General features: G+C 46.3%; 1 protein-coding gene across 1 annotated transcript in view; it reads left to right on the top strand.

Annotated features, from left to right (window-relative positions):
- Positions 1-11136, top strand: part of Abhd17c (abhydrolase domain containing 17C, depalmitoylase) — a 39329-nt gene extending 28193 nt beyond the window's left edge. The window contains exons 2-3 of the mRNA XM_075952580.1: positions 5957-6136; positions 9727-11136. Coding sequence (XP_075808695.1) covers positions 5957-6136; positions 9727-9946 — 400 coding nt within the window. The 3' untranslated portion in view covers positions 9947-11136. The remainder of the gene's footprint in view (positions 1-5956; positions 6137-9726) is intronic.
- The last annotated feature ends 3766 nt before the right edge of the window (positions 11137-14902 follow it).

Genomic DNA, 14902 nt, shown 5'->3' with positions numbered 1-14902 from the left:
ATTTGAACAGAGTAGTATGTATACATGCATGTGGACAGAGTAGTATGTATACATGCATCTGAACAGAGTAGTTATGTATACATGCATGTGAACAGAGTGTTATGTATACATGCATGTGGACAGAGTAGTATGTATACATGCATGTGGACAGAGTGTTATGTATACATGCATGTGAACAGTGTTATGTATACATGCATGTGGACAGAGTGTTATGTATACATGCATGTGAACAGAGTTGTTATGTATACATGCATGTGGACAGAGTAGTATGTATACATGCATGTGAACAGAGTCGTTATGTATACATGCATGTGGACAGAGTGTTATGTACACATGCATGTGGCCTCCTGCTTCTCGTGCCAGTTTCTCCGGCACCCATTGAACGCTGTGGGCTGTAGTTAGGCCTGCTGTGGCTATGCCTGTCCCTGTACTGAACGTGTAGGCTCTTTTTCTTCTCATTATACCATAAACAATAGAGTTAAATATTGTGAACAATATAGAGATGTTTGAAAGTATTGAAGTGTGCAGGGTTATATGCAAGCTCTACACTTCCACATAGGAGGCGTGAACATCCCACAGGTTTTGGAGACATCCTCTAATACCCAGGGTGAGCTGAGTTCCTGTTCACATACACATGCCCCAGGCTGCCTCTTTCAGCCAGCCATCTTCTGAATTACAGCAGAAGATAAAGCTTTGTACTCGCGGATGGTCTTTGTAGCGTATGTAGCGTATACATCAGATTTGAGAGGATTTCTCCTCACAGTTAATTCTGTCAGGTTTTGTTGCTACAATTCCTTGGGTGGACAGTGAGGCTGAACAATGTCCACCCTTCCTCCTGAGGTCCCAGGGACAGCACAGGCTGCAGCTCTACCAGAGTTCACTTTAGGGAACCAGTGAGTTCATTATTTACAGAGCAGTGGTGCAGGGCTCCCAGCAGAGGCAGAGGTGGCCGGGAAGCAGCCACGCTGGGAAGTTCATACACAGTGGGCACAGTTGAACTCATGGAGATTGTAGCAGTTGGCTTGGAAGATGATGTGTGGTACAACAGGTTTACTTTAGTTTCCTGAAACTCAACATACCCCAAACTGGACTTCCTAGAGCAACAAAATTCTGACTAGCTCCAGCTCATCTCTTTTGCAGCTCCTCGATTCGGCCGGTTTTGTCAGCCCTTCTCTCTCCAATGTTGTCTGAAGCTCCCTTTCCCTTCCCTTGAGCCTTTCCCTTCCCTTGAGCCTTCCTGTCATGTACGTATTGATGTAGACAGTTGTCTTCCCCAGACCACAGCTTGCGGCCAAGCTCTGTGTCCTGGGCATCTTGTGCCTGATCCTAGGGGATCTTTCCATGCTACATCTCCAATTTTAGTAGTACCCCTCTGACCTCCAGGTTCCTATGTGAGCTGCCTTCCCTCCCTGAGCTCCACCTCCTCTGATTGACTTCTAACTGCCTTCTTCCCAGAGCTGTACCCAGCTCCCCATACTCATCCTCTATTCTCTGTATGGACCAAACCCACTGGCTGTATTATTCATTTTGCCTCCATTTGTACCTGTCTGTACAAACTGAGAAGTTTGAATCCGTCTACTTTTTATTCCTTCAAAGACATGTGACTGAAGAGCATGTAATTTTGCCTCCACTTCCCCCCTCCCTATTGTTGTATCTTGGAACCAGTAAGGCTACTTTTCGTCGTTTATTTGGCCTGTTTGATTTTATACCTGGTATGGAGGGAACACTGATTGTGTTCACAATTGTAAAGCTTCTAGAGGGGACAGTTTACAAAAAGTAAATGTCCCTTTCAACTAAACTAAAAATTAGAAAGAAAAGAAACATAGTCTGTGCCAATAACCTGTAAGTGCTTTACTTTCTCGAGCAGTACCATGCAGCAGATTCTCGTGTGCTTCCTGTTCATCACTGGAATAAACAGCCGGGAAGCCAGTGCATGAGGCTTTGGTTAGTCAGTCGCCGAGGCCTCTCCAGACTACAGAGGTGTGCCTAGATAAGGGGAGCTCAACATGTTTTCTCTGATGGGTGCTTTTTCTCCTCTTCCTCATAGTTAAAATATAAAGCTCGTATTGATTAAACTTTCTATGCCCAGAAAGTCCCCAGTCAGCTCACTTCGCCTGCCTAGAGGCAGAGGATTCACCCTGGTTGGGGCTGGCCAGTGTGTGCGCCTGCTTCCCTCTCCAGCCGGGCTGTTTGCTGTTTGGCTCTGCGCCCACAGTAGATAAGGGTCTCTCCTTATCCTCAGACCCTGTCCTCCCGTTAACATTCCCACTACCTGGAGTATTTGTCTTCTTCATCCTATGATTGAAGAAATTTCCCCTAGGAATTCTAGCTCTGAAATATTTAAAATGTTGACTTCAAAGTCAACGGAACTGTGCCAAGCACAGTTTTGAAGATAAAGGAGGAAGCTTTTGACAAAGGACAAAGTCAGGGCCCATTAACTCACACAGGATGCAGGGTGTCTTGGGGAGGTCGGGCTTGTGCTCTGCTGTAGAGAGAAGAAAGCTTTACGTTGAAACAAAAACAAATGACTTGAATGTTATAGGTGGTTGTTCTCACGGGACAGTGCCCTGGCTCACTCAGCCTCCAGGGTGGGTCTTCCTGTCCAGCACCTTTTGATGCCGAGAGGGGCATGGCGTCTGTGGCTCCAGGCCACTCCTGGACTGTGTGTCGCTGGAGTTACGAAACCGTGGTGGACATTGGAAGAGGCTGAGCAGAACGTGGAGATGTGCGAGGGCGTGCCTGCAGTCACGCTTGGTCATGGGAAGCTGGGCCCAGGACCATGGCTTCCTCAGACCCCGACTCTGAGACTTTGAGCTTTGTTTCTAGAAAACCTTAGGTCATACCCGTAAAACCAAAGTTTATATGCTTACTGCTATTGATGCGACTTTCATGTTCACTGCCCTGCAAATTGGAGATTGTATTCCTATCCAGTATCTCCAGGATGCCAGGCTTCAGTGAGTTTTATATCATAGGAATATTAAGTATGCATGGATTTTAGTTTTATTTATTTTTTTTAAATAGCTTTTGGAGCTGGAGAGATGGCTGTTTGTAGGACCTGAATTTGGTCTTTAGAACCCATGTTAAAAAACAGGCATGTTGGTGTACACATTCCATCTCTGAACTAAGGAGGCAGAGATAGGCAGATTCTCGGGGCTTACTAGCCAGCCTGGCCTAGTCTACTGGGCAAGCTGTAGACCAGAAACTTACCTGAAGCAGACAGCAAAAACGGGGAAAAAAAGTTAAGCAGTACCGTCACACACATGCGTGTGGGTGTGTGTGCGTGTGTGCATGTGCTTGCTTGTGTGTGTCTGTTTCTATGTCTTACACAAGTAATCTTTGGCTGGAATCATATTTAGTTCAAAGCTGGAGATGCCTCCAACTGATCCCTGGACATGGATGTCCTTAGCTTTCCTAAAGGGTACACCTAAGGCTATATGGGCTTACATCCCACCAGCAGAGCAGGGCTTATATGCAGCTGAGTGGCTCATCACATACCCCTCACCTCACTTCAGTGAACATGAATGAGTAGCTCAGGCAAATGATACTGCAGCAGACTAGAGGCTTTAGAAAAGTGTGAGAAGGAGGTAGAGCTGGGAAGACGAGTCTATAGGGCCCAGCGGTTGGCAGTGATGAAGGCCGTCAAGGGTTTGCAGGCAGAGAGCGTTTATGATCAGCAGGAGATTAAGCTTTCCTGGCAGACGGGCTTAGTAAAGGGTGGAATAGTTATCTGGGCCAGGTGGTGGTTCCTTTAGGTCTGTGGGCTTGGAGGTAGGGATTTGCCGAAGGGTGTGGGTAGGAAGTAACATGGTAAAAGGTCGTTTGCTCGGCTTTGTTTCCAGACAGGTGTATTATGTGGTGAGAGTGGGAGATTAATTGGAATGAGGATCGTGGCGGTTCATGGAGCTAGAACTGGGAGCAAGGCAGGTCTGACATGGGCATCTGTCAAGTTGGTTGATACCCAAATTCTGCCCTGGGCAGAGGGCAGGGGTCAGAGTGTAGGCAGCATGGTGGTTCATGTAGATAGAAGTGAGAGCAGGAGGTCACAGAGAAGAGCAGGTCTGACGTGGGCATGTCAGATCAGGTGATAACCAAGATCCGCCCTGAGCAGAGGGCAGAGTCCTGGCAGGCTATCAGGGTATATGTCATTAACATGAGTCAGTGAGACAGGGGACTTGAGACCCAGGAAACCGGGACACCTGCTTCCCATAATCATGGGATGATTCACAGAATAGGGCAGATTAGAAGTGCAGTCTAAGTTCCTGGGGAAGGATGCAGAGGCAGTGCCAGTAAGATCTACAGAATACCTCGGGAAACCGACCCGATTCTTGCAACGGATCTCAGAGGATCATCAGCTGGCAGATGTCCGGCCTAGTGACCAGCAGAGGCACACCGTAACAGGACACACACCATTGCCACTCTGCACACTGAGCAAGTGACTCAACCTTCCCGGATGAAACCCTTCCCTGTCCCACCATCACCACTTGTGTAGGAATTGAAATCCTTGTTCTTCAGTATTGCATCAAGTGAGCAGTAAGCAGTAGCTTTTCTTTTTGGTGGCTTTACACACTTTGCACATGATATTGTTAGTGTTACCAGCTAGTGTCAGAGTGCCAGATTGTTTTCCGGAGGTTTTTGTAGCAATTTATACTCCTTCAGTAAGGTAACACATTCTGTGGTTCAGTCCTGTCATCTGTATTACTTTTCTCCTCCCTGTGACAAAAGGAAGGATGGGGTTTCTAATGACTTGCAAAGGCGGGACAGCGAGAACGTGAGGTCCTGGTCACACTGGATCTGTGGTCAGGAAGGAGCAGAGATGAGTGCTAGTACTCAGTTCCCTTTCCCCTCCAACTGTGTTCCTCCGAGACCCGACCCATGGGCCGGCACGCACCTTCTTCAGCGAGAACCTCTGGAGAACTTACACATGTATAGAGATGGCTGGAGCTTCCTAGGGGATCCAGATGCAGCCAAGATGACGGGGAGGATTAAACAGCACATTTCACCTTGAAGCTGTCTGCCTCTCATGTTCCCCAGTCTCCTGGATATAAAATAGCTACTCACTGCTTTAATGTGTCTTGTCATGTGATAACAAAACTAAGTAATGTGTTGTGTTTGTATTAGGTGTCTGCACTTCCTCTGCCCCTCTCCCCCCACTCATTTGTCCGTCTTTTTGTCCTTTCTAACTAGGTGCTCTTAGTATACTCTTGATTGTGTGTGTGTGTGTGTGTGTGTGTACCATGTTGCACATACGTGAGTCAGAGGGCAGTGTAGGAGTAGTTTCCCTCCTTCCATTATGTGGGTCCTAGGGATAAGACCTCAAGTCCTCAGCTTTGGCCATAAGTGTTTTTACCCACTGAGGCATCTCTGTCTCTCACCATCCATCTCTTTATTGTAGGCTAGTAAGAGGGTCCTTTTTCTGTCTGCCTTCTGATTTGTCCTTCCTTTATAGGAAGGAGGGTGTAGCTTTCTGTAACACCTTCACCTGACACCACTTCCCAACAACATGGAGGGAGGAGAGGAAGGAAAGCACACTTCAAAGCCACACCTCATGGTTGTTCATTAGCATCAGCCTTTGGCTGGAACTGCAAGGGAGGCTGGGAAGTGTAGTCAGTGTTCCCCTTGGGCATTACCCAACTGGAACCCCTACAGAAGCAGGTTAGGAGACCACTGCTGAGACGAAAAGCTGGGGAGCATTTAGCCCTGAGAAGAGGCTTAAAAAGATGTGATTGCTTTCAAATGTAGAAGACAGATCCTTAGTTCTTTAGTCCTGAAATAGGCCTCTGGTTTTTTGTTTTTTGTTTTTTTTTTATAAAATTCTCGTTCATTTAAGTTAAAATGTAGATGTTAGATAACGGTTTTAAGTTGATGTATGTGGGAGTTTTTGTGGCTTACAATAGTGTTGTCATCATCCATGCCCCCCACCCATTATCTGATGGTTTGTAACCTCTGCTTTGCACAGATACGGTGTGAGCCCTGAGAACATTATCCTCTATGGGCAGAGCATTGGGACTGTCCCCACCGTGGACCTGGCCTCGCGATATGAGTGTGCAGCTGTCATCCTCCACTCCCCGCTGATGTCTGGTCTGCGTGTCGCTTTTCCGGATACCAGAAAAACATACTGTTTTGATGCTTTCCCCAGGTAAGCTCACAGCTGGGTGAGTGAGAAGTCAGCCAGTGCTCAGAGTCCACATCTGTGCACTTTCTAATATTGATTGAGCATCCCCCCAGGTCAGACTCACCGGGCACCAGCAGGGATGAGGCAAACGTAGCGCACTGAGACTTGAGTCTCCAGATGATGGATAAGGGCCTTGAGAGTGCCGGTGCCGGTGCCGGTGCCGGTGCCCGGGACTAATTGATTAAGCTGTAACATGCAGCATGTCCTGAAGGAACTTCCAGTTCAGTGTTGATTTGTTCAGAGGGACCTGTATTGCTCAATTACTGAAGAGCTACACACAAGAGATATAAATTAGCAATTAGCCCTGGTCTAGACCTTGAAATAAAAAACAGGCACATGTATGAAATTTCTGTTTTCCAGTCAGAGGATGCGGATGAGGGGAAAGGTACGTGCTCAGGTAGTCTCTGTGAGAAGAATAGAAAGATGTTCTTGGGGTGATGGAGAAAAACCACCTCCTTGTCCTGATCTTACACTTGCAGCCTGTCCCTGCAGACACGCCCTGCCCGGGAGAGGCATGAGACTCATCCTGGCCAGCCCAGGCCCCTCCTGCAGGCTGACCTGACCCCTGCCGGTCTCTAGTTCCCCTTACTGGGAGCGAGATCCTCTGTAAATAGAAGCTGTGAGCAAAGTGCTTTCGTTGCAAGTTCCTTCTTGGCTCTTTGTTTTGTTTTGTGTTATTTAAGTGATAATGTGAGATGTATTTTTAGAGTATTTGCCCCTAGCTTTTTCCCACAGTCCATTGCAGAAGCTAGCCAGCTTGTATTACCCTTTCCAGGAAAAGCATCAGCAGGAGTAATGCATGGTCTCCAGACTTGGGCTAACCTATTAATTGCCAGCGTTCTGTTCTTGCTGGAGAAGAAAACACAGCGTTAGGTCGCATAAGGTTGTGTTCCACTGTCTCATTTCACAGGAAGAAATCTCTGTTAGCACCTTGGCTGACCCTCAGCTCTGTGTAGCTTGTACCAGGCTTCACTGAAACCATGCTTCCTGGGAATGGGGCACTGTGCATTTCTGGTGGCGTGGCTGCGAATGCTAAGTAGGGCTAATGTGCCTCCCAAATGTGGCCTTATTTGTGCTGAATTGGTAATGAGGGGCAGTTTGTTTAAAGTCGGGTTTTTTGCATGTTTGTGGAAAACAATTTCAGGAGTTACCCCGGCAACAAAATGATGAGTTTAGCCTATACCTTAAAATGCAGCAATTGAAACTAATTCCATTGTAACTAATTATATGTTATTAATTAATAATAAACCAGCAACAAATGCTATTTGCCTCATCCACCAGGCGTGTGGTTGTCCCCCCAGTTGGCTTTCCCAGCAGCTTTAAGAAGTTGACCCGGTAACTGTATTCTTTACAGATCAGGTCAAGAGCAGTGATGTCACTGGTTTCGTAAGGTTAGAGACAAAGAGGCCCCTGCTCCTACTCAGCGCCCTAAATTATTAATGGAATATATTTCAAGCCATTAATGGCTGCACTGGCTTTCATCATTAATTGGATTTGGCAAACATTTTTTTTTTTAATATAGTATCCTTTGCTACCAAATGGCAGAATGTTTTCTTTCTGAAAGGGAAGACACTTTCACAGTCCCAGTGTCAGAAAGAGAGGACGATTCCTGTTTATACGTCAGTGTTGGCTATTCTCTGCCGGGGCTTTCAGCTTTACGTGTCCTCGGCAGTCCGAGATTTATGGGCATAGTCTTAGGGCTGCCGTAACTGATGAGTAAATAGCTTTTTTAATTGGGTATAATTGAAAGCTTATAAAGGCAGGCACTTTCAAATTCAGTCCAGGGGAGGAGTAGGTCTCAGGTAAGATTCTTGCTCTGTAGAGCTGCACATGGCCACAGAGGCTCTGGTCGTCGCAGACCCGTGGCTGCTGAGGTGTTTCTGTCTTTCTGTAGTGCCTTCAAGCAGTTGGCAGCTTCGTGAGTTGTTCATAAAGACCGTGACAGTCACTAGTAGACCTTTGGAATGTATAACTGATGGAAGCCCTCTGTATTATCTCCTTGGCCTGGTGCCTGTTACTGTATAATCTCTCTGAGCTTCAGTTCCCTCCCTGATCAACAGAAGGCAATTCCTCATGGGTCCTGTTTCCTAAGGATTAAATGACGGACTGTACAGAGTGTTCAGCTGTGATGAATGGTGGCTGTTACTTTATCAGCGAAACTCCCACAGATAGACCTGCTTGTGTCTTTACAAGCCTGACCAGGATCAGCTGCAGAAAGGAGTCAGCAGTAAGCAGGTCTTGGGCCGAAGGACAAATGGAAAGATATGTTTATTCATGGCTTAATGGACCGCATCCACCACCACCACCACCCCCCGCCCACCAGAGCAGTCGCCCGGGAGTCGCCCGGGCATCGCCCAGGCACCCAGCCAGACAGATGCTGATGGTCCTTTCAGATCCTTGAGAATTTATCCTGTAAGAGTGGATTTGGTTTTTATTAACAGAAGACGGTTGGAGTAAAATCTAAACACCATGTTAAGCTTTTGAGCTAAGTGAGGCTGTTTTTTATCAAAAAGTTAGTCCCCTGTTTTTATGAAATGGGGCTTCTTCAAAAAAAATTTTTAAGATTATATGTATGAGTAATTTGCCTTCGTGTATATGTACCACATGTGTGCCTGGTACCCAGAGAAGCCAGAAGAGGGCCTCAGATCCCCTGGAACGAGTTGGGTGGATGTGAGCCACCATGCAGATTCTGGAAGCTGAACCTGGATCCACTGTAAGAGCATCCAGTACTCTAAACCACTGACCCCCATCTCTCCAGCCCAGAACTGCTTCTTTGTCTGTTCAAGACAGGGTCTCACTGTGTAACTCTGACTGTCCTGAACTCAATTATGTAGACCAGGCTCGAGCTCACAGCGCTTCGCCTGCCTCTGCCTCCTGAGTGCTGGGATTAAAGGCGTGAGCCACCACCACCCAGCCTGCATTTGCTTCTTCAAGAAGAGTTCTGAGAATTTGAGGACGTCCAGTCCCACTTTTCAGAGATAGATGCTCATTCAGACATATCAAGTGCTCGCCTATTTACATTTTAAAGTCTTCTCGAAACGTGAATATCTAAAGAAAAATTAGGCACTAGTCTGATGTTTGATAAAACTGCTTTTTAAAAAGTAGTAAATGCAGTATGGTATTGTTGACAGGGTGCTGGAATAGGAAAGTGACTCTTGTGGAAAAACTAAGTGGGATCCAAATAAAGGTGGGAGATGTCAGCTACTGTGTATGTACCAAAGTTGGTTTTTTGATTTTGACAAATACTGCATGGTAATGGCTGCTGTTAGCCAATAGAAAATGAGTTAGGAATTATGGGAAACTATATCTTCCTTTGCTATAAATCCTCAATGATTCCAAATTAAAATGTTAAGAAAAAAATATTACTAGACTAGCAGTGGGGAAAGAAAACTGAGAAATTATAGTGTGTTGGTGTGAGTTCATCACCTGGGCCAGGGCACTACTCTTAGTCCTGAGGGCACGGCCAGGCTCTGTACTGTCCAGCTGTGACAGGGCAGCACTTCCGTGAACATGACTAAACGGTCCTTGTCTCCCCTCCCACTTCTGTCTTGCAGCATTGACAAGATATCTAAAGTCACCTCTCCTGTATTGGTTATCCATGGTACTGAGGATGAGGTCATCGATTTCTCCCATGGCTTGGCGATGTATGAGCGCTGTCCTCGTGCTGTGGAGCCCTTGTGGGTTGAGGGGGCTGGGCACAATGACATAGAGCTCTATGCACAGTACCTAGAACGGCTAAAACAGTTCATATCTCACGAGCTTCCCAACTCCTGAAGATGACGGCCGACCTTACCTCATTACTGTGAAGCGAGGATCCTTGTTTGCACACACTTTGACTGGATTTAACAGTGATGCCCAATAACCACAGAGAAGGGCCCAGCCCTTGGGGTGTTGTCCTTAAAGAGCTAACAAAGTCTGTCTTTTGTACCTAATCACCACCTTCCATTAGGCTGAGCAGCTGGGGCCTCAGCTGCATGACCTTGCAGGAGTGGGAACAAGAGCTGACCGTGGGGACTGTTTCCCAGCATCGTAGACTAAAGTGTGACCAAGTCTGTCTCCCTGGCTGTCACCTCTGATTCCCCAACCGGTGCAGGATCACCCTCTCACCCAGGTGCCAGTGTCTGACTGCAGCACTCTCCGCTCTGGTGCCGTGGGTGAGACCCATTTGTGAAGCTATGGTAGTGTAACTGGAAACCTGTTGTGAGACATCCTCCATTAGCTGTGTTAACACACCAGTCCTTCCCACACCCATGAACTATCGCCAACAGCTTCATCAGCTAGAACCATATAAATACAACTGGAATATTCTTAAACAACAGGAAACTGGGGTTTTTTAAGTGTAAATTTATTACTAGCCAAGAGTTTTAATATTTTGACTGTCTGGTTGGTCTAATAAAGCCTGGCCGACTCTCCTTCTGTAAAGTCTTTCTTGTCGGCTTTTTTAAAGTCCTGTACATATTTGCAATGACATTGTGCACAGATTCCTAATGGGTAGTTTCCTTTAGTCAGGCTTCAACAGACTGCAGATTCCTTGTTTGTATTGTAAATGATTGAATACATTTTGTTAATATGTTTTTATTCCTATGTTTTGCTATTAAAATTTTTATAACATTTCCAAGACAAAAATTCCAAGTTTCTGCTTTGAAGAATTTAGGTAATTAAAATTTCCCTAAGCTGATTTCTTAGTTTAGGAGTTACTTGGGTTTTGACACTGGAGTCGTGCCAGGTGAACATCAGAAATGAGATGCTTAAGATTGCTACACTACTTGTATTGGTCGGGGGATTGGGTTTGGGGTTGTTTAGTCTTATTTTAGTTCTTTTCTTTCTTTCAAATTTAAAAGCCTTAAATGTACTGTAAGCCTCAGATCGTTGTACAACTGGATTGCGTTGGTTGCCAGTTTGTGTGCTGTTGCCTGAATGTGGCACGGTGGTTGGTAATGGAATAAAGGACGCATGGATCAGAACACGTGGGCTTATGTGCTTCTTTCTTCATCTCGCTTGGAAGGAACTATAAGATCGCATCAGTCATCTCAAGAGGGGATCCTTGGGGCATCGCTTTAGGTAAGATGCCTGAGATACTTGCATAGGCCGAAACACAAAGCTGCAGTAAACAGAAGGCCCCTAAGAGGGGCATGCAGTGGGCACTTCGTATAAATGCACAAAACTGAGAGAAGTCTCCTCACCACACAGCTGGAAGAGACGAAATGCCTATTTCTCTGGGAAGGGTGAGTTGTGGGGATGCCGTGGGGTCTCTTCAGCCTTGTGAGCACCAGAGGAAGGATGCCAGCTTTCAGCTCTTAGCAGCCCTTCCCAGCCGTGTTTAAGAGGATGTGGTGGCTCCCTGACACGGCACACGGCTCTAGTCCCAGCTCTCGCGGAAGGTGAAGGATACGGGTGTGCATGCTTGAGCAGGCCGTGTTCAGCTCTTAAATCACGGCTGGCTAATGCGGGAGCCTTGGGCAGGGCCGTTCCCCTGAGAGTGCATTAACAAAGCTTCCAGGGTATGCCCAGAAGTCCAGAGCACCAGAAGGGGAGAAACTCTCCAGAGGCCTGTTGAGGGGAAGTTAACCTGGAGTTCTAAACACCTGACTTCTCATCCTGTTTGTTGGGGGTGCTTGCATCTTTGTTACTTTTGCTTCATTTTTTTACCTCCTGAACAATTGAGTGAGATTACTTTCAACAGTTGTTATTAATAATAGGAAACTACCCCGTGGGCAGATAGAAACTGAGAGGCCCTTTCCTTCATTGCTGCTTCATAGTCATTCAAAGCAGCTGGTGCTTTCCTAGAGCCAAGGGTCATGATGTAGAAGCAGCATCCTTTTGAGCATGGCTGGTGAAGTAATGGAATCCCATAGGGGTCTTGAATCCTGACTGCAGGTTCCTGCCTGAGCTGTGCTCACCCCTCAATGACGGATGCCCAACAGGTTTGCTCTGGATACAGAAGCTTCTGTCTGGGAGACTTAAATTGCCTTCCTCTCTAGAAAGCAAAAGAAATCAAGGATGTATGGAAAAGCCCCTTCATAGACTGGAGATTGAGTGGGTTATTTCTAATATATGAATTGGTGCTTTCCACTAACAAAAACTCAAATATTAAGAGACAGACATAGAAATCACACTCAGGGTAAGGTACTTTGATCACATTCTTCACTTTCGTTCTGATGGTTGTTATCCCTGAAATCAAGAAGTCACTTTTCTGTTGCTGTTAAGACACAGAACGAACAAGGGAAACAGAAAAGCATTCTTTGGGAGCTTACAGTTTGAGAGGGTGAGTCCATGAGCATCATAGTGGGGGGCATGGCAGCAGGCAGGCGTGGTACTGTGGCTGAGAGCCTACATCTCAGCAGCAACCTCAAATCCAGTGACACATCCTCCAAGGCTCTCTCCTAATTCTTCCCAAACAGTTCTACCAACTGGGGTCCAAGTATCCAAACACTCAGACAGCCGAGCCTGTGGGTACCGTCACCATCCAAATCACTAGCCGGTGAAAAAGATTTGGATGGATGGGGTTTTTGTCACATTCTTTGTAAACGTGGAGAATCGGGTGGTTATTGTTTCTGAAAAAGTATCCTCTCAAAACCATGCTTACAACAGTTCAGATTGTGAGAACTGTTTGAAGCTTGGAAGGGCAAATGAATTGTCAGGATAACTCCTTTCGGGTACGGCTTCCTGACTCTTGGGAGTGGAATGGGGAATGTGGGGTACACAGACCTCAGAGCCATCAGGAAAGGAACCACAGATGCGCGCTGTTTCTGAGAACGAAGCCAGAGCATCAGGTCCCAGTTGGAAGCCGTACATGCCTTCCCTCTAGTGCTCCCCTTGGTCTAGGCTACTGGCGAATCTGTTTCTGACGACCAAGTCTCAGACGACCCTGGAACAGCTTTTCTGTAATAGGATGCAAAACCTCACAGCAGAGATACCCAGTCAAGACACAGCTTCCCGAAGAAAACGAGCTGAAAGCATTGGAAGAACGGGTAAAAGTGTAAAACTGTCTCCAAAAACATGCAAGGCTCAGGCAATTATAAAGTCTTCCATACTGTTAAGAGGAACAGTGAATTCCATCATCTCTAGACAATTAACGGTACATTCATGCAGATGCATACTGATACACACATAGACAAGAGTAGCGCTCACATGCAGATGTGTGGAGTGAATGTTCCACAGATGTTCTGAACAGGACAGATGTTCTGTCACAGTAACACAGCATGAATGATCAAGCTGGGCTTATTCTGATTACGCAAACAAAATGCACAAACATGTTAATAGGTAAGGCATAATCTCAGTAATTAAAAACCAAACTCCACAGTAATGGTTTGGTTTTGTTTCAGTGCTGGGGATCCAGCACAGGGCCTTGAGCATTCTAGGCAAATGCTTTACCCCTGGTCTACATCCCAGCCCAGCAATAATGACTTGACGCTCACTTCTGACTTGAAATTCTAGTAAAATCAGTACAGAAGGATAATGCCTTTTTTTTTTTTGATAGGGTCTCACCCTGCAGCGCAGGCTAGTCTTTAATCAGTTCCGCCTCCCTCCACCCTCTGGGTCTCAGCAGGGATTGCAGATGTGTCATCATGCCTGCTAAACTGGCTTTTTAGTTCATTAAAAAAAAATTAACGTTGATTATATTCAAGTTCTTTGCTCTGGAGTCAAGGATTGGTGTTGCCATCCACACTATAGTATGATGCCAAGGATTCCAACCATGTGATAAGCCGGGAAGGGAGAGAGATTGCAACAAACTCAAGAGGCAGTAAGATTCCAAGACTGAGTTAGGGTTTCTGTTACTGTGGAAAAACTCCTTGGATAAAAGTGACTTGGGGTGGAAGGAGTTTATTAATTTTGGGTGATACTAATTTTTGAGAACCAAGCCAGGAACCCGGGAGTGCTCCTTACTGGCTTGTTCTCCACAGCTTGCACAACCTGCTTTCTTACAGAGCCCAGGCTCACCAGGGATGGCCCCGCCCACAGTGGGCTGGGCTCTCTCACATCCAGTAATCAAGCCCACAGCTTGTCTGCAGACCAATCTTACAGACGCTTCCCGCCCATGTCTGGATTTGTGTCAAGCTGACAAGAACCAACCAGCGTAGGAGACAAATAAAAATGGACAAAAAAAAAAATCAGTTGCCACCAAATTTATCAATATAGTGAGAAAATATACCTGAGATTTTGTTTTAAGAAACCAAGTCACACCACATGCACACACACAAAAAAAAAACCACTAATATTTGCAGATTTTGAGGATTGTATAAAGGTCATGGAGGGGTTGAGGAGCCTGGATCCACTCTCTGGGCTCAGTGAGCCCAGGTTTGTCAAGGCTCAGTGTGTAGGAAAGAAAGACTGTCCGGAGGTAAAAGAGTTGAGTGAAGAAGGCCCGGTGAGCATTGGACAGTTGGAAGTTCTGCATGTAGCAGCCTGGCTCAGAATTCTTACACCTTAGTGAGCCTGTAACCCTAAATGAATCCCTTCCGTCTCTCTGAAGTGATAGTAATAGCAGCCACAGTCAAGAAAGGATGAAATGAAACTTCGTAAGTAGAAGTTCCCGGAGGGGAGAAATGGATGCGTGCACCCACATTAACTAGAGGTACAGAGCCTGGGTTAGGACATAACAAAACAAGAAACACTAAAAACTGCACACTGAATTCATTCAGCTGCCTGAGCCCTTGCTGTCCAATCATTGCTCTCCTGCCGAAGGACTTCTCAGCTGCCTGGTTCCAGCGTGTTCACACCTGACCCTAT

Source organism: Microtus pennsylvanicus, chromosome 18 (assembly GCF_037038515.1).
Source record: "Microtus pennsylvanicus isolate mMicPen1 chromosome 18, mMicPen1.hap1, whole genome shotgun sequence".
Classification (NCBI taxonomy): Eukaryota; Metazoa; Chordata; class Mammalia; order Rodentia; family Cricetidae; genus Microtus; species Microtus pennsylvanicus.
Note: the sequence above shows the minus strand (reverse complement) of the source record. Positions and strands in the feature narration are given on the sequence as shown.